Source organism: Artemia sp. Qi Xiang Cuo, chromosome 5, assembly GCF_049724085.1.
Source record: "Artemia sp. Qi Xiang Cuo chromosome 5, ASM4972408v1, whole genome shotgun sequence".
NCBI lineage: Eukaryota > Metazoa > Arthropoda > Branchiopoda > Anostraca > Artemiidae > Artemia > Artemia sp. Qi Xiang Cuo.
Genome location: NC_142798.1, coordinates 6,603,496 through 6,627,595, shown reverse-complemented (window position 1 = coordinate 6,627,595; position 24,100 = coordinate 6,603,496). Strand labels below are relative to the sequence as shown.

The 24,100-nt window shown below is 38.2% G+C and overlaps 1 protein-coding gene across 2 annotated transcripts in view; it reads right to left on the bottom strand.

The window, feature by feature from the left end:
* LOC148951748 (adenylate cyclase type 3-like) overlaps nt 1-24,100 on the bottom strand; it is a 190,096-nt gene that overhangs the window by 130,816 nt on the left and 35,180 nt on the right. For both annotated transcript variants that reach the window (XM_089088701.1, XM_089088702.1), the window contains exon 2: nt 3,070-3,148. In XM_089088701.1, the coding sequence (XP_088944827.1) occupies nt 3,070-3,148 (79 nt within the window). The remainder of the gene's footprint in view (nt 1-3,069; nt 3,149-24,100) is intronic.

The window sequence follows — 24,100 nt, the reverse complement described above, 5'->3', positions numbered from 1 at the left end:
ATAACATCCGGAGTTCCACCACGGACGATCCGTTTCAGCGCATCAAAAGAGGAGCAAAGTCCCTGAATGTTTAGGTGAAGCACAGAAAAAATACCATCTTGTTTAGAAGAGGCAGAACCACTTAATTGCGAAACATATTTACTTTCAATAACCAATTTAGGATCATTATAATTCCTATTTCTACTTCCAACTGAATTATTAATTATACTTTCTATATCTAAAGGATTATTTTGTAACTCAACAAAACATTCCCCCAAATAGTTGACATCACCCTGGTCACGTGAGTTTGGTCGCTCCGCGACCAAACTCACCAGACCAAAGGTTAACGACATCACAGCAGAGCTATGGCATCTATGCAGAATAAAAATATTAACATCGAAAAATGACACAACCGAAGTAATGAAAAGAGAAAAAATACCGAAAAGCGCACCCAAAAATAAATAGAAACAAAAAATATTTTTGAGAAAAATAATACAATAAAGATTAAAAAAAAAAAAAAAACAGAGAAGGAAAAAATGAACCAAAAACAAGTGAATTGGTAGAGAGAAAAAAAGAAAAGGGACAATGAACAAACAATCCATGAGAAAGTAAAAAAAACAAAAAACAAAAACAAACAGACAGAAAAAAAACAACTAGATACAGTCAGCGAGAGACCTTTTTTTTTTTTATTGGAGTCCCACCACTAGACTTTGCCAAAATTTGACCTCGATCAGACCAAGCATTCCACTGACCGAATTTGTCTTTCGCCGCATTCAGAATATCTCGTCTCTACTTCGTCAGAGACTCAACAAAAGAATTACCACTAGAGGCCAACTTGGATTTGGGCTTGAACACTTTACAAGCAACGTTTTTGCTCAAAAACTTCACTATTATCGGAGCGACCCTTGGAGCAGATGGAACCCCCTGAGTTGAATCAGCTGTAGCAGCATTATTCAGTCTAAGTCTATACACGTTCACGACCTCATTTGCACTAATTTCAGGCAAAAACATCTTCTAATTAATAGTTAGCAACACAGCAGAACGAGTGTCAACACCAGTTTTCTGCCTAACACCGTGAAAAACTAGGCTGTCTAGTAGTGATTCTTGTTCATAACTATCCAACTTATTCTCAAGCCTGTTCAGTCTGTCCTCTAAATTTTCAAGTTCATTACTCAGTCCCTTTAGCGACTTTTCAATTCGCTGAAACTTGGGTTTAAATTCAATCATGAGAGTATCATAAGTTTGACTAGCAATAAGCTCAGTTGATTCCTTAAGAGAGTCTGAGCTAGCCAGTTTTTCCGAAACTTTTTGAATTATACTGTCCATCAGGTCATTTTTGGTTTTATCCAGTTCAGCTTGGGTAGCTACAAGTTTCTGTTGTATCGGGCTAATACTGCTAGATAATGCTAATGGTGGGCCATTTGCTCTGCTCTTATCATTACCTCTCAGCGCAAGGTATGTTTTTGATAGTCTCATGTAAATATCAGGCGTAGTAGCAAGCTCTTCAAAAGCTTTTTTTGAAGCAGGAGCGGACAAATTAACAGTGGTAGGATCATAAACATGGAGATCTGCATCCACGAGGCAAAATTCATCATGCAATCCATAGCAAAATGCCGTATAAACTGGCTTGCCTCGTGTATCTTAACCAGGTTTTATTATTCTTACTGGCCAGAGGGGATAATCCTTGAACTTCGCAAGAGCAAGATCAAATTGTTTAAAAGCCTCCCACGCTCATTTCTTTCCCAAAGTCACCCGATCAAAATTTTGAGATAGCCATTTTGTTCAGCATGGTCAAAAATATGATAGCTATGTCTTTTAGGATGACTTAATCCCTCAAAGTCTCCGGGGGGGGGGGCTGAAAGTTATGAACTTTGCCCAATGTTAACATATAGTATTGGTTGTTGGGAAGTATACAGACGTTTTCAGGGGAGATTTTTTCTGGTAGTGCAGGGGGGTCGGGGGTTATGTGGGAGGATCTTTCCATGAAGTAAGTTTTCATGGGGGAAGGGAAATTGTTTTGAAGGGGGTGCCAGATTTCCCAGCATTATTTAAAAAAAAAGATCAGAAATTATATAAAAAAAACAAGTTTTTCAACTGAAAGTAAGGAGCAACATCAAAACTTAAAACGACAGAAAATATTACGTATATGATTGGGCTCACCCTCTAGTCAATACCTCGCTCTTTAAACTAAAGATTTTTTAGTACTTTCATAAAAGCTATTTATTCTAACTAACGGCATTTGCGATTAAGGGGTTATTTTCAAAGAATTGGAACAAAATTCGAAATTTAGCTTAAAAAGCAAGGTATTGACTAGGGGGCGAACCCTCAAATATACGTATTGAAAATATATGAATATAGAAGTCCATTACGAAAGTTGATTCGTAAGTTACGAATATTTATTACTAATAAAAACGCTCGTAAATAAAATTAAAAAAGTTTCGAGAAAGCCATTTAACCAAATAAAAGTAAAATTAATATTCAAATATTGTTTTAATTATTCATTTTCTCGAGTTTCGGTTACCATTGAGCCGGGTCGCATCTTACTTACAGTTCGTTACCACGAACTATTTGAAAAAAAATAAATACAAAATTCCACATTTTTGCAGATAAGAGCTTGAAAATTCTACAGTAGGGTTATCTGATACGCTGAATCTCACGATGTGATTTCCACTAAAGTTCTATTATTTTTAAGGGAATTTCCTTGTTTTTCGACAATAAGGCGAATTTTCTCAGGCGCGTAACTTTTGATAGGTAAGACAAAAATTGATGAAACTTATATATTTTAAATCAGCATAAAAGTTTAATTTATTTGACATATCTATTGGCATCAATATTCTGTTTTTTGGAGTTTTGGTTACTATTGAGCCGGGTCGCTCCTTACTTACAGTTCGTTACCACGAACTGTTTGATTATGTTACATTCTGTAATCTATTGCTTATCGATGGATATTAAACAAGATACTTCCTAGATTAAATAATTTGATAGGATTCAAACATTTCGGGTTTCGATATATTCCACTCAAGAAAAATAAAAATTTATTAAATACAGTATATTTTATTTAACACTGCAATTTAGTCAATATTATATTACCTGTCGAGCGAGACTGAATAATATGCTGCCAATTACCAGCAACAACGAGTACATCATCCAATGTAAGGGACTCCTGAAACTGAAAGCAGAAGGGTGTAAGTACAACAATACTATGCAGAATGGCTGTAGGAGTGTTATTTTGGGCCAGTCAATTTAAAAAAACCTGACCCCACCAGCGTCCTTCTGCCCCTCCCATCACCAGTTTGCGAGCAGAGAGAAATAGCCAACACTTTGGACCTTAATCGAACCGAAATCACGCAGGAATTTTCAATTGGTGTGATTATGGACTAACGTGGGCCACAAGCTCTTTGATGCTGTCCCACCTTTCCCACCGCCAAGTTTCAGCTCAAAGGTACACCAATAATATTTGTTTTAATGGAAACATTTAAGAACTTCAATCTGCGTGACTAGAGGATCAAAGTGGAGCCATACTTCTCCAGCAACGCTTCCCTGCCACTCTACCAGGTTTTTAGTAGAAAGGCAGGTACCTACCAATTGTTTTCAACCAGAATTCTGTACAGATTAAAAAATTAACAATATTAGAGACAAAATGCAGGCCCATGATCGCTTAAACCCCTTTCCTTATTGAAAATTGAAATGCCGGAATCTCACAAGGTGCTTAATCTGTATGTTTGGAGAAACAAAATAGGACAGGTTTGCCTTCAACGTCTTAATTGAAATTTATAAGAAAAGAACCAAGGGTGCAAGGGACATGAAAACGACGATTTTTAGAGACGTATTCCCCTTTTCCGGCCTCCATTCAACCTGAAACTCATAGGGCAACTTCCGCAACTATATATAGCTAGGAATATATTTGCTTATATAATATATGTAACTAAGAACTTATTTGATAATTATTAGGAGGGTAGCTACACCCAAGCAACCGATAATCAGGAAACTTTAGATCGTTGAACTTTAAAATAGGCTTCAAATTTTCATTGCTCGACAAAGAGTGACTTGTTAGCAAGAATTGTAAAGCTTGTTTATTTTCACGGAAAGGAATTACATGCTTCTGCTAATTACTACTACTAACAACTCAGCAAAACACCAAGCCAACTGTGGCCAACACAGCTATACAAGCTGCTCCTCCATTCTAATCTATTTAAAGCCTCTCTCTTTACGCCCTCACAGGAAGCTCCCCTTTCCCTTAAATCTCTCTTTACAATACCCTCTCACCCCAGCCGCGGAAGACCTGCTTTCTGTTTTGTCCGAGAGGGCTCGCCGAAAATCCTTTATTTGTTTCCCGTAAATTTTAGGATATAAATAGTGTTGCAAAGTAGTAACGTGGTTTTTCCATTTTTTTTTCCAAAATTTACACTCTGGTCTCATTTAACTTGGAGGTCTGTATTTGGGCTGATTTATATCAAACTGCAGAACCAACACGCTTAATCGTTGCAAAATCGATATACTACTGCTACTACTACCAACTCACCACAGCACCAAGCCGCCTGAGGCGAACACAGCTACGCACACTCCTCCTCCATCCCAATCTATTCAAAGCATCCCTTTTTACACCTACCGGAAGTTCCCTTTTCCTTTAAATCTTTCTTTATAACATCCGCCCCCCCCTCCCCAGCCGAGGATGAACTGCTTTCCGTTTAGCCTTAGACAGTTGGCCGAAAAGGACAATCTTTGGCAATCTGTCATCCTTCATCAGCACAACGTGCCCTAGCCACCTCAACCTTTCTTTCATTATAGCCCTAGAAAGCGGTATTGAACCACATTTTTGTATAGCCTACTGTTTGAAATACGGTCAGTCAGCCAGGTACCCAGAACAATCCGTAAGTAATTTCTCTGGAAAACAGCTAGCAAATCTTCATCTGCTTTTCAGAGCGCCCATGCTTCAGAGCCATATTTGACCACTGTCATCACTGTAGCTTCTACTATTCTTTCTTCTTCTATTTCACAGCAGGTGGGCTTTTCAGTTGATACTATTTAGCCCTTTTCCTTTTGCTTCACTCTGCGGGCTACAGAACTACTGGCGTGGTTGTCTCTTATTTATTAGATATTCTCAAATATCTTTCAGTAGATCTTTCGACTCAAGGAGTTCAAATATAAGATGATTGATATAGACTTCTGTGCTCTGTGTGCAGGTATAGTCTGCTAAGCTCTTGGCTGATAGTGAGATTTTGTGGTGTTTGAAGCACTTTAACAGTTTACAATGCAAGCTATACTGTGCAGACGTCAGCATATTACATTCAAATAGGCAGTGGTCAATTGTTTCATTATTCATAATACAATACCTGCAATGAGGGGACAGGGGAACTGAACCACTTGAATTAGGAAGCTGATACGAGAATGCAAGAAAGTTTAGTCCATTTGTTCCAGAACGAATTCTATGATAAATTTTAGAAAAGTACTTATTGGGAAAGGGGGCCCTAGAAATTATAGCCCTAGAAATTAGGATTAAGAAATTGGGGGTCAGTCAGATGGGAAATAAGACAAAACTCGTAAATAATTGGTCTTTAAAATATCTACCGAGTCCTCACCCGTCTTGGAGCACCAACGCTACAGAACCATACTTAAACACTGTCGTCTAATTAGCTTCTAATATTCTAATCTTGGTTCGCAGGCGTATCATCCTATTCTTCCAAACTTTTTCGATTGTGGAAAAAACACCCTGAATATTGGCTATTCTACTTTAAAAATCTTCACTGCACCAACCTTCACCAACAATACTTCCTAGGTATGTGAAGCTTTCCACTTGATCGATTTTCTCGTTCACAAACATTACCTCTTCATCTTCACTCATTCCCAGTCTTAGAGACTTAGTCTTCTTTACATTAATTTTCAAACCTATTCTTGCACCCCGAACTCTCAAACCCTCCTAATATTCATTCATGTTGCTAACATTTTCATCTAGGATACTGAAATCGCCAGGATAATCTAAGTCTAGGAGAGGTTTACTTCTCATTTGAATCCATGCTCTCCCACAGCCTTTGCTCTGGGTAATGACCGAATAATGACTTCCGTGACATACATATCACACCATTCCCTTGACAAACATATCCCACCATTTTTACGACAGCCAGCAGGTGCATGTTACGTCATAGGGATTGCTTTCTAAAAGATACATGTGTTAATTACTTTATAAAAACCTACGATGACCAGGGCTTTTTTACTTTTGGTTGTTATATAATAGTCTTTTGGGTGTTACCTAATAAAGAGAAAAAACCCGTGAGGGTCATGGCTTCTGTACTTCAGGATTTCTTTGGTTGTTACGTCATAGGGTTTGCTTGTTAGAGGGCCAGGAAAAAACCTTTAGCTCCCACCAAGAAAGAGTATGACCCATTTTGATCATCGTCCAATATTTACTGGCGAGGGTGACGTAATCGTACATAACTTTTTGGATTTGCTTCAGTATTGAACAGGAGTTCAGTGTGTCAACATCAAGGATATTCTTCTTTTGTAATGGATGCTTTTATTCTATTGAATATTGAAGGCGCTAACAATGATGAAATGAAACCTAGACTGCCTAATGCTGTAAAAGACATTACAAGTGGTTTCCGGCTAACCCTAGAATGGGACAAGATGTTTGCAGGATATGTTATACCATTAAGCAAATTCAAGTCGGAAGAACAGTCATGCTTTGCGGCAAAAGTGATTATAATGCATATACTAAGATTACAAGACGAATTAAATGCAATAGTGAAATATATTGAAGAAAACAATCTGAATCAAACTGTAAAAAAGGAGTCAGTTTGCCACAAGCGTGAAAGAATCATTGTTAGTCTATAATTGGTAGTGAGAGTGTCAGGATTAAAAATGACTGGATATGAGAACCAAAAACTCATATGGAATCTAGTGAATTCGGAAAAATGTTCGATTCTAGATGTGGATATTCTAGATTTATCTCTACAAAGGAAAATGTTTTCTCAAATAATGCTTAATGATATAATGAGAGATGATTCTCCGTCTTTGGATTATTCCTTGAAACTTTTACGCCATGGTCCAGATGTATTTACTCAATTTATTGACATACTAATTGAAACAAAACAAAATAATATTGTGGTTTGGTTTTAACCACTACCTAGACGGCCATTTTGCAAGGCAACAAGAAATAACTCCAAAAATCTGGTCTAAACAAGTTACGTGACTCGATTACTCCTTCTCCTAGAAGATAGTCATTTTCTTCATCGCGAGTCAATTTTTTTGGAAGTAAGACAGTCAACATAGAAAATATGTTTCACACATATCCATTATGTTTGTATACATTGACCAGTTGGTTATCCCGAGAGAAATGTACTATTATTGATGATTATAATGAAAAGTGTAGATTATGCAATCCATGTAAATTACATAGAGGATGCGCAGCAAAAATTAAAATTGTAATTCCTGTCTCGAGGAAATTTGTGACTCTCATACTAGAGGTTTCATATGCTCCAATTATCACTATGATAAATGTGATCAATGGGAAAACACTTACCCTGAGATGATCAGAAAAAAACTCTAAACGTGATTTCAGTTTATTTTTCAGAGACTGGTATTGTAAGGGTTTTAAATTTCTTCGGGAAGAAGAACCTGGTCTACGCTTCAATTGCTGGAATAATCAGAGAGTCTGGTTTTTACGATGTCCTATGAAGATAACAGCTACTGTGATTATAAGCCTACATATTTTTATTTGGCTGTTACAGAAAGCGATTCTTCATATGTGAATTCTGTGTGCAACATTGCTTCAAATAAGCAAACTGTAAAACCCGAATTTTAAATATAAAAAGAATGAAGTTACATTGCTTTGTACAAAAAGTGACCCTGACTTGGCATGCCAAGATAAATACAAGCTGAATCCCGACGAGGTTCCGCCACTTATTATTAACGATGGTTACCTATACGTGGAAAAAGAAATCTAAAAGACACTACTTTTACTTGTACTTGTGGCGGGAATCAGGCGTTTCCACCTCGCCCGGCATCGATGATCTTGGAGACCTTCTTGGACCATGTTGAGCGATCTTCTGCCAGCTGCTCTGCAAAAGCGAGCCACTGAGTTGACCATCTGTGTCCGAATTTTCTGAATCCCCCGATAGGTTCAAGGTCTGATTTGGCCAGGTTCCACCAGTTCTTCCTCTTTCCTCCTTGGCGTACTTCCAGGAGCTATTAGGCTCGACTAGAAGTATTTGGCAGGGCAAGTAGTCTGGCGGCTTCCGTAATACATGGCCCAACCATTTTAAACAGCGTTCTTTAATAGTGAGCGCAACATCTTTCTGAATATTGCACATTCGACGTAGATCCGCACTGGAGATACGGTCACGCAGCTGTATTCTGAGAATTCTTCGGAGACAGGTACGCTCAAACACCTTCAATGTATTCTCATGCTGTAGTTTTACCGACCATGTTTCGCATCCGTAAAGGAAAACGGTGCGGACTAGTGCCATGTAGATTCGAACTTTCGTCCGACACTGACTTCGCGGCGATTCCATAAGGTTTTCCGAAGGGAGGCAAAGACTGTCTGCGCTTTCTGTATTCTCTGTTGGATGTCAGCGTCGGAAGATCCGTCAATACATATTTGGGAGCCTAAGTATGTAAAACAGTTGACTTTTTCCAGCTGAACTTGATTGACAGTTAGTGTGAATGGCCTTGTGTCGTTGTTAATAGCCATGAATTTCGGTTTCTCTGTGCTGACTTTCAAGCCGATCAGGTCTGCCCAGGCCACCACGTTGTCAAGCATGTTTTGAGCTTCTACGGGGTCTGACAGGAGGCCAACATCATCGCATAACAGAGGTCAGTCAGTGAAAGATTCTGTCCGATCTGAACTCCTGGATAGGACGACAGTGCATTTTCAAGCACCCAATTGACGCAATAATTGAACAGAGTCGGAGAGAGGACACACCCTTGTTTTACTCTGAACTCAACCAGGAATTCCTCAGTTTCTTCACCATAGACTCGAACTCGGCTCACTGACGAGTCATAGTATGCCTTCATCAGTTCAAAAAACTTCAGCGGCATTCCGTCATTCTCTAGGATCTTCCAAAGTTTCTGGCGAGTGACCTGGCGAGAAGTCCAGGAACATCAAGATCAGGGGTATATTGTACCTTTTAAACTGCTGGATAATGAGGTGAAAAACGAAGATATTATCAGTACAGCCTCTACCTGGCCGAAAGCCGACTTGATTTCCTCGGGTTCTTTCCTCCCTTGCCCCTTTGAAGTGGTTCAAGAGTATGATCCCAAATTTTGTCCGCAATGTCTATAAGACTTATTCCGCGGTAATTTTTGCATTCGGTTTTATCTTCTTTCTTATAGAAAGGAGAATGACTGATGTCTTCCAATCTTTTGGGAAAGAATTGGTCCTCCACACTTCTTCGAAAATGCCATGGAGCTGTTCAGCAGTGACCTCAGGGCATTGTTTGTACCCTTCCGGGGGGAGGCCGTCTTCGCCTGGGGCTTTGTGGTTCTTCAGGGTCTTGATCGCTTTTAGTATTTCGGCTCTGGTCGGTGTATCCAGCTCGACGTCGTAGGGTTCTTTAGAAACGGCAGGTGGGAAAGAATCAGGAGCGGATGACGGGGATGGGTTTAGGAGGATCTGAAAGTGATCGTTCCATCTTGCTAAGCGCTCCTTCTGACAACTAATGATTTTTCCTGATCTGTCTTTGACTATTTCTGAGACAGCAGCTTTCTTACCAACGGACTCTTTCAGGATCTGGTAAAGCTTGTGGGTATCATGGGAGCGTGCTGATTTCTCTAACGACACGGTAGCATCTTCCCACATTTGGCGACGGTCCATACGAACAGAGCGTTTTACCTGTCTGCGCAGCTCTTTTGTTTATTCTTTAGGGCCGCTCATCTTTTGTCTTCGCTCACCGACTATTGACAGGGTCCTAGTGGTAATCCAGTGCTGTCGCTTGATTTTTGCTCGGCCTAAGATTTCATCAGCAGTCTCTGTCATCACTGTTTTAAAGGTCTTCCATCTCTTCTCGGGGGTTGGGTTTTCATCAGAACTGAGGGCGTCAAATTGGTTAGTCAGTTCCAAATTGAGGGCCCGGCGAACTTCTTTGTCTTGGAGCTTACCAATGTTGAATCCGGCCTTGGGCTTGTTTTTTCTCCGAGTTGCAAGACGTAGCAAAACTTTTGGAGCAACAAGCCTGTGGTCAGACCCAGACTGCGAGCCTGTGTCCGCGCCGTTGTAAGAGCGAGAGTCCTGTACGGAGCTTCTCCAGCGCTGGCGTTCGAGAATGAAGTCTATTTGAGCCTTAGTGACACCGTCATTTGAATGCCAAGTTAAAAGGTGGCTAGGTTTGTACTGAAATATGGTATTGGTGACAACAAGGTGTTCATCAAGGCGTAGTTTAACAACCTTTGCCCATTCTCGCATCTGTGACCTTGTCCAAATTTTCCCATGATTTGTCTTATGGTTTGGTCAGACGGACCAACTCTTGCGTTGAAGTCTCCAGCAACAATCAAGTAATCACGTGCGGCAACAGAAGAAGACAGCTACTGTAGCTCGCCGTAGAAATCATCCTTGGTCGTATCAGCAGCGTCACGGGTGGGGACATAGGTAGAAATTATCGACACAGTTGCGGGGTTTCCTTTTAGTCTGATTCTGGCAAGTCTACAGGAGACTGGTTCCCATTCTAGGAGAGCATTTCTGGTTCTTTGGTTCATGATGAAACCAACTCCGTGGAATCCCGAATTATCCTCTACTCCGGAGTAGAAAAAATGGAATTGATGTAGCGTTTCAGGAGCTGTAATAACTATGAAGCCAGAACCTGAAATTCTGGTCTCGGATATGCAAAGTATGTCTATGTTGTACTTCTCCATCTCATGGACAAGAAAAACTTGCGTGGCTTCTTGTTTGACGGATCATACATTCCAGCATCCCCCATTTATTCTAGATTTTGCCTGTTTAATGACTGTAGTGGGTTTTCCTAGATTTATGGCATGAAAAGGATTTTCCGACTTCGCCACCATATTCGAAGTCGCGTCGCCTGCCGGGAACGCCGTAGTATGGTTGGCTTGTTTACTTCTCGACACCTGCGCCAATACGGGGGCCGCGTCGCTTGCCGGGGACGCTGTAGCCGTTAAAACTTTTCTTCTAGGTCTCAGATCCATCGATGTTTCTTGGGAATAGAGGTGACCGCAAGGTCCCCAGTCTTGCGGGTCACCCGGAGCGCGTTGGCCACCAAATTGCACGGCGTGGAGCTCAGTGGTGTTTACACCCTTCCACCGCTTTGAGGTGCGCTGACGGATTTCCTCTGCTGCCCAGGGACGGAAGATCGAGCCTCATTGCATGTAGCTACCATCACTGCCATGGAGGTATACAAGCTTATCTTGACCTTTGATTCCCACCTGGAATCAGCAAGGGCTTCAGGAAGACACAGAGTTTTTTATATACTCGTTTTATTGATAAACAAATCCACATACATTTTAAAAGCATTTTACGCTAAGAGTACTGAAATTTATATTATACAGGTAGGAAAGAGTATTTTCAACTAGAAAGTTGTTCAATCGAGTATTGTCACAATAAATACTAAGAAACTCACTGTAAATATATCCACGACATTGAAAAATAAGTATAATATTACGTGAAAATCACAGCTTTAGGTTGATAAAACTTGTACTCGTTTCCGATTTTGAATAATAGAAATTCCATTTTCCTTAAAAAATTTTTTAATGTAAGGAATGTAGAAAGCACACGGTAGGCCAAGAGCATCAAAAATTCCATATTCTTCGGTGTTTGAACGATGCTCAGCCAATGTCCCGTGAACTACTATATGAACTACTATTAACAATGATAAGGGTATTGTTAAGACTATTAATAAGATCAAAGAAATCCGAGGGTACGCAATAGGATTTGCATTTGGACATGTAGGGATCCAAATTGAATACATTTGTTGTTTGATTTGTGTTCATGGTGCCAAGCCTAATAGAATACTGCCATCAGGGGTATTTTCCCAATAAGTTTCAAACTGATTTGGCCAGATTAATACTACACTCCCCTTCAATGGCTCTTAAAAGGTGCACTCTAAACGTACTGTGGCCGTTCGGACAATGCTCATATCTTGAGTACCGGACAAATACAATACAATAATACCATGAATTTTTGCTAACATTTCTTCGGTTATACTATTTTCAAATAATTGTGTATCTCGATCTAGGGATTGTATTATCAGTTCATATAAGGTCCTGTAGGATTTATTAAAGGATAAATTGTATAGTGGAATTCCATTTACTTTACATACAAGAGATAAAAGACATTCAAATTTATGTGGAGAATTTGTCCATAATTCAAAGGAACTAGCACTTTTTACGAATACCAAAGCAAGTTTTGAAGGAATTTCTCCATTGATCAATGAGAAATAGGTGTGGGTGCTTGCACCCGTAGTAATATGTCCTTGATTCGTGATTGTATGAGGAACGAGCAATTTGATATTATTTCCGAAAGCTCTTAATTTCTCAATTGCCACAGCAACAGAACTCATAACCTGTTGTTTTCATACATGAAGTATTGCCGTTGTGAGAAAGACTATTACATCGGGTTCAGTGCCAAGTACTTTTTGCAAAATAAAATTGGACGAAGAAAGTTGCAGCTTTATATCAATTTTAACATTTGGGGGGGGGGGCAATAAACTGAGGTATGTCAAATATCTCGTGATTTATTTTCCCAACCAGATGTAAATCTTAAGTTGTCGCACCTCTAAGTATATTGCTAGTGTCTGTGTCCATTTTATATTCACATCCTTTAGTCAAGCCTCTCAAAAGCTTATAGGACATTGGAGTAATCTATATAAATTGTATATAACATGCATTATTTGAAAAAAAATTCATTGGATAACCCCTCAGCTTCACTTGGTTTTTCATTATTAGATTTTTTGACAGTCACATGCAAATCTATAAATGTGGAAGTCAAATATACGAAACAATCTTAAAAATGTAATCTTGAAAATATTTTTGAAAATGTACATTTTCAGAGAGCAGTTGTTGCGGATAAAATGGTTCATAGTAACCATGTTTTAAACCCACATCAACATTTCCTGTATTGAAAAGATTTAGAAATGAGTTGACTGAAGGATGAGAGTTTTTATGCTGTAGATATGCCATTTCTAGTGAAAGAAATTCTTTTTCAAACTAGCGATTTTTACTTTTGGTTCCTTTTTTTCTTCGACAAGAGAGATGTTTTACTCTTCTGGGTTAAGTTGGTACTGATGAGTAATTAGGTGTTTATCGCCCTTTTTAAACATTTTCTGCTTTGTCGTGATTTAAATCGCTCGTCGAGGGACCGTGCGCCGGAACTGAGATTTTGTGAAACCCTTTCTTTAAAATCCTTTCCAGAGCCCCAATCGTGTAATCTAGAGGACGCAAAATGACGGCTACCGGTGTAATATATTTTATAACCAGGGATAATGCAGAGTGAAACGACTTAGCAAACCAATTGCATATACCGTAGCCGGACATTGACAAACAACCCGTGTAATAGTCAATCCCAGGACCCAATTAACGCGGTACAAAAGTAGCTACATAGCAATCAATATCAGTACAAACAAAAGTATTTTTCATACTTTTCAGACCAACAAAAGTATTTTTCATACATGTAATCACAGTCAAACCTTTTGTTATTGCTAGAGGATCACCCAACTCACTTCTTAATGTTAAATGAAAGAGCTCCAAATAGGAAGGGCTGACTGGAATATATTGAAGACGTTTTATTTTGTAGTGGTGAATTTGTTCCTGACTGCTTTTTCTTTCAAGAAAACATAGAAGGGGAACATTAGTATTACCAACTATCCATGTCTCAACAAAGGATGTGTGAAGAAATAAACAATTGTCAGATGAGAAGCCGGGCACATAGTCTGAATAGATAACATGGTCCTTGCCACTTAAATTTTTTCTTTAATAATACGATCTTTAAAACCGAGAGCCTTACGTAAATCCTCATTGAGGAAAATTCTTTCATTCTCAAATGAATTGGTAATGTAAATTCTCCTCTTTTCTGTTGAATAGCTGAATCTGAAGCTACCCTTTTTTCGACTCGCAATTTTGTGTTGATAACTCGTCACAGCTCATGCAAATTGTTGTATTCCTCGTTGGGTATGCTGGCAAAGGGGTGATCACCAGAGTCAAAATTTGCCACCAAAATCTCATCAGAGAAGTCAATGGGTCTAACGTTTATATGATATGTAAAATCTTTTCTCAGGAAATAATTTTTAAGAATACAATCAACAAGAGCAGCTTTATACTTTCCATCAAATTTGATAGAGGGCAAGAGTTTTGTCCAAATATCGTAGTTTGATTCAAATCATCGTAGAGTGGGACAAAGACATTAGCTATGAATGTCACATAGAAATCATGGTGAATGCCCTCAGTGGCAATCCAGGAATCAAAATCAGAGTTGTAACCTAGCCAGCAAACGAGCAGCACTCTCTTACCCCTATGAATGCGACTCTTTAATATCTTTGCAATTTAATAAACTCCAATGGTTTTAACTTTTTTAAATTCATAATCGTAAAAACGACCAAGAATCTCGTTATCTTCCACGTAGACGTTACGTTAAAGGTTTAGTGTCAAAATTTATCAAGATTATCTTCGAAGTGCTCTTTTGATGAAAGAGTGAGTTCTACTGGTGTCAATTTGTAAGGTTTGGCCATTTCTAGAGAATACTGCATAGAAATCCGGCATTTATGGGCAGTAAAAGTCTAAGAAAGCTAACAATCGCTTGAATGTTTGTTTTCTTTTAAAACCCTTTCCTTTCTTTTTTCAAGCTAGGGCACGTAAGAGTGAACGATGTTGCTTTGTTAGTTGCCTAGCTGCATCTGGTGGTTGATTATTACCTTCGGTTAAATTTAAACAAAGCTCAGATAGAAGATTAATAAATTCATAGTCAACAGGATGTTTGAGTATAGCTTTCCTAAGCCGCAGTTTTGGATTACTTACGATGGAAAATTAATGTCGGTTTTCATGTATTTTCTTCAGTGTCATGATGGCAACTAATGACGTTTTTAATTATTCACAGGTAGATTTACGGTAATTTCATTATCAAAAATATTCTTAACTACACATATATCCTCGGGTGTGTTTTGATTGAGATCCAATAGTATGTAACCATAAGGTTTATTAGTAGCTTGAGTGTATGCCGAGAGTAAAAATTTCGGTTAACCGAGAAATATTTGCTCGTTTAAAGTTATAAGAGAACTTGAATCGCGAAAAACCCTATAGATGATATAGTAAATACAGTTCAAAGCAAGCGTTCTCATACATTTACTCTGCTGAAAAAGATTATAGAGAACAACGGTTGTGGAATTTTTTTCATGGTGAGACAGGACCGTGAATAACTTTAATGTCTCCTGAGACCATTCAGCAATGTATTCCTTTAAATCATCAATAATCAGCCACGAGCTAGGTTCTATTGAAGTCCCCGTATGAATTTTACCAAGTCCCCGTATGAATTTTACATCTGGTACAGTAGTCTTTATTTTATCATAGGACTCTTGCCACACACTATAGCAATAATAGGCATTTTCGGATTTTCTAAGAAAAATATTTTATAACGATTTTGAATTATTTTTTTAAAAGTGTCGTTTTGCCAGACATTGAAAGTCCGCAAAGAAATGATCTGAATGGAGTTTAAAATTGATACATGTTCCCCAATGTCAAAGTACGACTAACCTAACCTAACCTCAATCTGTTGAATAAATATTCAAACAACAAAATGCCTGGTTTCTTTAATATAAATAAATGCACTAAATAATAACTTGAATGTATTTAGCTAAAATATACACTAAAAAAGGAACTGAAAAGCACTTGAACCTGACGCCGGGTGGGGAAGCCGGGGTGGTTGGAAGACGTGGCACCTACCGCTGGCCGGGGTGATGATGGTAGAAAATAAGAGTATAATATTAAGCAATTTTCAAAATAGCGATTCCGCTTTGCGCAAAAAATATAAATAAACAAAAGCGGCTAAAAAAGTCAGGAAAAAATAACTGCTGAGCTGGGGACTGAGAAAAAAAGGGCCCTCATCCAACCAACTATTGAATTTTCTTCAGACGGAGACGACGTCTATAAATATGTCTCTATCTGAAGTAAGGTAATGACAGTTTGGTAGTACTCTCACACCGTCCGCGCGCACAAAGACTTTGTCTGATATGGCCTGCATGTCATTTTTATCTACTCGAACTGTGTATTTTTAAATTTAAAGAGTGAAATGCCATGACTTTCACTCTTGGAAATAAATTATTCTCTACACGGTTCCTAAACACACTCATATGGAAATTTTCCATTACATGGTGTGAAGGCACCGCCTTACAGACTTTTTGATATCTTCATTTTACGTGTGCACACAGTGCACTTTCAGACCTGCAAGCACACCTTTGATATCAAGTTACTTCCCGTCTTTGGTTTTAAAAATAACAACTTATTTCGCGCATGGCAGTTCACTAGTTCGGGTAAGCGGACTCATCCCAGTTGGCATAGTCCGTTCAAGAGCTTTTGTGCATACTATTTCCAAATCGTCTAAAAAAAATTCAGTTTTAACTTTTAACAATAATGAATCTGTATCCCTATAATAGACTTGAACCCCCGGCCATTGGAGCTTACACATATTGTAATAAAATTCAAACATGAGTTTTTGGAAACTTCTAATATGGCACTACTAGAGGCAATGTTTTTATTTAATACTACGCTTTTGTTTTTCTATGTAAAATGACCATATTGGAGTCTATAATCGTGAACAATGTGAAATTCGGATCTACAAGAATTTGGGTACATTCCTTTGGGTCGGTTACAACGTCAAAACAACATCTATTGTGTTCACTCTCAAGCATCTTACCGAATGCTGAATTAAAAATAAGCTCGCCGTTCTCGTATTCAACCTTCGTCTTTGCCTCAGATCGTTTAATGACAAAGGAGTCAGTGATTGTCTTTATATATGGCTTCCAATCAAACTGGAGGTCATAATGTATCATTGTGACTTTGAAACCGTTGGCCAGCATCCACCGCAAAAGAACGTGGTGTAAAATAATATTATCTTTCGGATAAAGGTCGACAATAAGCTTTTGTACTGAAGGTGTCCAGCGCACACCCTATCCTCTACCAGAGACAGATTATAAAGACTCAATGAATACCCAGGAATAAGCACGTACGCAGGAATTTGTGTCGGGGGGGGGGGGCCAAATCCTTCAAACCCATTATTCTGTGAGAAAAATCAGAAATATATGGGAAAATGAAAAAAATCGTGAGATTTCGGGGGGGGAGGGTCTGGGCCCGGAGACCCCTCCCCCCTGCCTATGTGCCTGCATAGAAACCGGTCTGTTCATGCACGGGAAAACAAAATCCTTTACCGAGTCATGAAGTTTTACTGGTGTTTCCCGGTCGGTTTCGAAAAACCATCCTTGTGATCCATTCTCCTCAACAGTATAAATTTCATGGAAATTTGGAGCAGAACGATTAATTCCCACACGGCAAAGAGAAGTGAGACACTGCCAACAAATAAAGGGAATTCATTTCCTGGAAAACCGCATTCGACTTTTCACCGGTGCTCTGTCCAGTCGGATTGGTTTCCAGTATACGATCCTTGTGGAAAACATACCCTTCCCGCATGGATCTCTCTACAAATAAGTGCTGATTCACTTCGGTGATCATACCTATTTTTTCTTTACTGATTTTAACAATTAAATCCATCACTAAATGAGGAGTTGAAAAACAACACCCAAAATACAACCCAAATTCCTCGTATATTTTATCCTTGTTCGTAGAGACAACACCTAAAACCGTCAGTACATCTGATGCGATAATTTTAAGAATTAAATCCATCACCAGATGAGTAATTTTTGTCCGTGTTTTTACAGAAAATATCCAACAACGTCAATAGATCACTTGCCAGGTAAATTTTACAGTAATCCTCCCCATTCTTACACCCTCCCTGAACCAAAATTTGTTTTAGCAAGTTCATAGTCGGCATTGGTGCATTGACAATCGTAAAGTGAATCATAAAACGCTTCGATGGGTGGTAATCTTTCCTCACGTAGCCTCGAGGCGAATTTGTAGTGCTCATATGGGTATATACTCTTACAAACTCACAAATAAAAAATTTCATCATTTAGAAAAGGCTGTTTAAGGAGGGGGAAGCTATTAAAATCTTCGTTTTTCTGTACTTGAATGAGTTGACTTAGGGATTGTGGGAAGAAAGTATAGGAATATAAAAAATGAATTTTATTCAAGTATGTATTATTATTTTCATGTGTTTTACATTTGAATTCTAAGAGCAGCTACTTTTCAGATGATTCGGGTATGATTTTATAAGAAAATAAAACGATCTTCCGATGCGCTATCTATAACTTCACCTTTCTACGAACGTGCCGACGCTGGTAATACTAATTACCATCATATACTATCAAGGAATTACGAAGGCGGCGACAATACGCTCTCGATGTAGGCCCACAGTGTAGGCGACATTGCCGGTATCTGAACCAAAAATTAATACGAGATTATTAGCTCATGGAAACGCACTTAATTTCATCCGGTGAAAGTATTCATATTTGGCTAAAAGAGATTATGAGTCTGAGAATTATTTGAATGGGCAATGCAACAGTTCAGGCGTATTCGGACCAAACTACCAACTAATGGTTTAATGACTTGAAATTATATAATAGATGGAACCCCAAAGTGACTCTTTGAATGTATTGAGATCACACTGCCACCTCAAGGTTTAATGATCAGAAAGTATTCCTTACATGGGCTCCCCCAAAGTGACTATTAGGAGCCTTAGAGCCACTACTTCGAGCTATAAATTTACGGCCAGAAATGACCCCATAAATGCGGGTGGAGTGCCTTTTCTTTACATTTCAGGTAATACAAAGTTCTAAGGAGTCTTAAAAAATACATTTTGAGGAAGAGTTTGTGACAATTGTCGGGGATCCAGGGAGGTCATTGAACAGATCGTCTATTATAAGGTCAAAGTCATCATTGGTGGCCTGGAAAAAGAATAAAAATTCTTACTCCCTTGAAGCATCTATGATTTTAACCTGTGAAAAGAGCATTAAGCTGAAAAAGAAGAATGTTAATCTAAGGGGCAGTGTCTCCTCAAATTTCTTTCTTAAAAACAAAAGTAAAACTCTTAAGTTTTCAACATTAGAATGGATTATTTTTAGAAGCAGCAAGATCCTAGTTATTCCCTCTTTTATTACCCCAAAAAAGAACGCCTTATTTTTAGCTATTTCTCTCTTAGGATCAATGAGGTCAATCAAAGTGTCCTTAAAAAAACTATGAGCACGGCCCTTATATTTTCCGCATTATTAAGTTGAAAAAAAGAAACCCATTATCAATCTAAGAATTAGGGTCCTCTAACCCCCCTTCTTAGTGGCATAGCCCACTTTCAACAGTAAAACACTAAGTTTTCAACACTAGAAAGCAGGACACTAAAAACACTTTATTTTCAAAACGTTACTAACAACTAAAAGAATGGTTCCACCATACCGAAATAAACGAACTTTCTAGCGTTAAAGCATGGTGAAAAGCTCATTTCCTTCAAGTCCAAGGAGCCCCCTTAAAGAACTATAAGAGGAACCCTTTATTAGCCTGAAAAGAATGAATTAATCTTAGAACCAACGGGATCCCCATTATTTCTCAGTGCTGAAAGGATTAAACTTTTCGAGAAATATCAAAGAATTTTACTTACCATTGGACTTCCGACATCACCATGGCTGAAGGTCATAGAAAGACCAACAGCCTCACTACCATGGTAGTTGAGACCCAAAGGGGTTGCATTCTCACCTTGCATACGGGGGGGGGGGGCGAGGGCCCTGCATCATGACCGTGCAGGGCAGAGGCATTCTCGCCTTGTATGGAGGGCACAGAAGGGCACCCTCCATTCTGCATGGGAATCGCTGGTCCTGAAGGGTTGCATTAGGGGGTACACCTTCATTTTCCCTTGCCTTTTTTGTCGGTGGGGGATATTGGTTTGAATTGTCCTTGGCAATGAATAAATTATTTTTTCATGAAGTAAATGGGTTAAAAATCATAGTTTCCCGTTAATTTCACCTCTGAATAATCTACCCCCCCCCAGCTGCCTGATTACTTTCCCTTCCTTCTTTATCATTGTTAGAAACCCTTCATAAAACCTATATCGGATCTGCAGCTTAACCTCTTAACCTTATATGCAAGTATTTAAGCTTCGAAGTAGATTTCACGCCCCCACGACGATAACAGAAATGTTTTCAAATCATGATATTGAAAAAGGGTTTAAATAATTTGCCATCATCCGCTGCCTGAGGATTCGAAATACAGACCACAATGTGAAAATTAATTGAGAAAACAAGGGCTTCGTGCCTATTTATTTAAAGGATGATAAAATAGGCTTGGTACGCGCCTCAAAACACCTATCCATGCAATACGTTACCCAGTGGATTAGTCTCATATTCCTAACCTAACCCCTTTCCAAGATATCAAAAAGTATCTAAACTAGAACTTTTCGGTGGGTTTAGGAAACTTTTTTTATGATAAATATGTATAATAGGGGACTCTAGAGGAAAAAAAACCAGACAATCCGTAAACTTTTAACTTAGGGTTATATCTGACCTTTTTAAGGGGGAGGGGGCTCATTATTATAGTCTAAAGGACACATGCCTTTATTCCAAACACTTAATCCTCACTAAAAATTCAATCAATTTAACCTTCGTCTCTTAATTTCGGGAAAACAAATATGTTTTTTTCCTTTGAATACCCATTTTTCATAACTGAAATTTATCACACATTGCAGGTGTTTTAAAAGTGCCCCCTTTTTACGATTAATTAACCACATGGCAGATGATATTTGATAACGGTAAGTATAGTCTATGTTGAAATACACTCTATGCACGAGGGATAATAATTAGCTTGTGTTTAGCTCATCTGTCAGAAATAAGCCATGATTCTTCAATGTGATTTAAAAAGGGGCAAATTTAGAGTAAAATGCACTCTTTCATGATACAATGAGACAAATATATCGGCAATAAAAGTACTTTATAGGAGAAGGGGTGGGGTTCTAGCTTTAATTTAATATAGAGAGTTATATCAGCTCAAATGTGAGTAAAAAGTTTCCTTTTTTAGCGAGGAAGGGGGATATCCTTAATATAGTTTGAACCTTACCTGATGGTATCTTGGAGACATATCCATTTTATAAAACTGATTTGTGTCACATTCTAGATCTAATGAAAGACTTTTGTCGAAGTTAGTTCTAAGTTTCTGGTTTATACCCCCCAGGGACAATAGAAAATAAACCGGTACCCCATAGAAGAATAACGGATCACGGGACGTTTCTGTTTTCTGGAAAATAGCGGGATGCTTTATGTTTACGAACAAACCTTTGCTCCTAGGAAAATCAATACACGTCTAGACTCTTTAACGGTTCTGCTCATAGAAAATGGCGGAGAATTTCATTTTTTTTCTGACACAAAGTGGCCGTTAGTGTACGGCATGAAAGTATTGGGTGATTTAAGGACCATGCTCTTAGTTAAGGGGGGCCTGAAGGTTTTTTCCTTGCCCTCTAACAAGCAAACCTTATGGTGTAACAACGAAAGAAATCCTGAATTAAAGAATCTGTGGTCCTCGCGCTTTTTTAGACACTGTCTATTAGGTAACCCCCCAAAACCTAATACATAACACCCAAAAGTAAACACGCCCCGGTCTTCGTAGGTTATTTTTAAAGTAATTAACACAGATATCTTTTGAAAAAAATTCCCTATGACGTAATTAACACCTGTATCTCTCTGAAAACAATCTCTTTGACGTAACATGCGCCTGCTGGGTGTCGTTGAAATGGTGGGATATGTGCGTCACGAGAATGGTAGAATATGTGTCTCACGGAAGTCATTATGCTCTCAATACTCCTGTGCTTCTTATGACAAAGCCCGTCGAAATGATTCATATAAACAGGGATAGAACACAACCATGCTTGACTTTTGATTCAATACAAAACCAGCTACTAACCTTATTTACTACCTTATACACAACAATGTTATTTTCGTTCGTAACACTATTTGTTTTAATGTAATTATCTTAGAACAGACAGTTCGTGGTAACGAAGTGTAAATAAGGAACGAATAGTTAAATAGTAACTGAAAGAAAAAAAAGAATTTTGATAACAATAAATACATCAAAGGAATTAGTCTTTTATTCTGATTTCGAATAAATAGAACTCATCAAGTTTAATGTTACCCATCAAAAGTTTCGAGCCAGAAAAAACTTGCCTGATATTCTAAAAAGAGGAAAACCCCAAAAAAGTGAAGGATAGTAGTAAATCCATATGGAATATGAACCCTACAAGAAAACCTACACCTGAAGCACTACAGTTTCACGTGCACATTGTAAAAAGGCCTGAGCAAACCTATAAAGTGGTCAAACACGTTTTGAAACTATAGTCAGGATTGTATAAGACAATCAGACTGGTTATTGCTATATATTTCAATTGCGCATGGCATTTCACAAGAATATGCAGTACAGTGTCACGTGGACATTTTAAATGACTGGCAAACCTATAAAGCGGTCAAACATGTTTTGAGAGTATAATCGAAATTCTATAAGACAACCAGACTGGTTTTTGAGATAACACCCATTTTTTAGGGCGAATCAGAGAGAGAGAGTGGAGGTTATTCTATATACGATAACTTGATTGGTGATTGGGTTCAAATAAAAGGAGTGATTTTCATTGCAATTCATATTAGTAAGAGAATTGAATTCAGAGAAAATAGTTTATTTGAGAGGTTATTAGTAGAGAAAATGAGTGGTGCATTTATATTATTGGGATTGATGGTGGAGCAGGCAGCAGCAACAAAAATATACGACTGCAAAATTTGGCTGCGGAAATACCTGAAGGCTGTAAACTATGCCTTGAATGGGATAATATGTATGCAAGATACTTGATATCATTAAGTAAATTTAAAATGGAGGAGCAATTATGTTTTGCTGCGAAACTGAATATTGTGCATATAAATAGACTTCAGGCAGCATTAGATGCGCTAAAGAAATACATTGATGAGAACAAAATGCATCAGTGAATATTATTGTTGTAATTATGCTCAATAAAATTGTTTCTAAATCAAAGGTATTTTTCTTTCTATAGTAGACTAGTGTATATTTTTTAGAGTAGAAAAAATTCTGATTAGTCTGAAGTTGGTTGTGAGAGTGTTAGGGCTTGATAACAAATGGATAGATTTGAGAAAGAGCGAATCATGGGGAATCTAGTGCTTATGGAAAAACGTTTGATTCTAAATGATGATTTTCTAGAGCTGTCTATTCAAAGGAAGATATTTTCTCAGGGAATGCTTGTCGATATAATGAAAACTGATTCTCCATCATTAGACTACTGCATGAAGCTTTTACGTCGTGCTCCAAATGCATTTACACAATTTATTGATATATTAATCACGACACGGCAAAATGGTATGGTGGATATGATTTTAAACACTAGTTTAGAAATTTAGGACTTTTTTTTCATGAGAAAGATGGTGTTCAAGGATGATTTTCTCCTCTCTCTATTCCACTAAATTAGTTGTTTTTGCTAGCTCATTTTCATTGTCGCACTGTGAGTGTCAACACATGAAAAAATGTTCCATACATTTCCACTATGCATGTACACACTGGGCAGCTGGTCATCATGTGAGAATTGCACAATGATTGATGAGTATGATGAAAAGTGTAGATTATGCAACCCGTGTAAATTGCATAGAGGATATGCTGTACAAATTAAAGGTTGTAATTCCTGTCTTGAAGAGGTGTGTGACTCTCATCCTAGAGGACACCTATGCTCTAATTGCCACTGTGATAAATGTAATCAATGGGAGAATACATATTCCCGGTATGATTGGAAAGGATCCTAAGCGTGATTTTAGTTTATTGCTACAAGATTGGTATCGTCGTGGTTTTAGATTGTTCTGGGAGGAGGAGCCAGGTCAGCGATTCAAGTGTTGGAACAACAAAAGAATTTGGTTTCTATGTACTCGTTGTGAAGACAATAGCTACTATGATTATAAGCCCACTGATTTTTATTTGGCTGTGACGGAATGTGATTCGCCACTTGAGGACACTGTTTGTGACATTACTTCAAATAAACAAATTGAAACATGTGAATTCT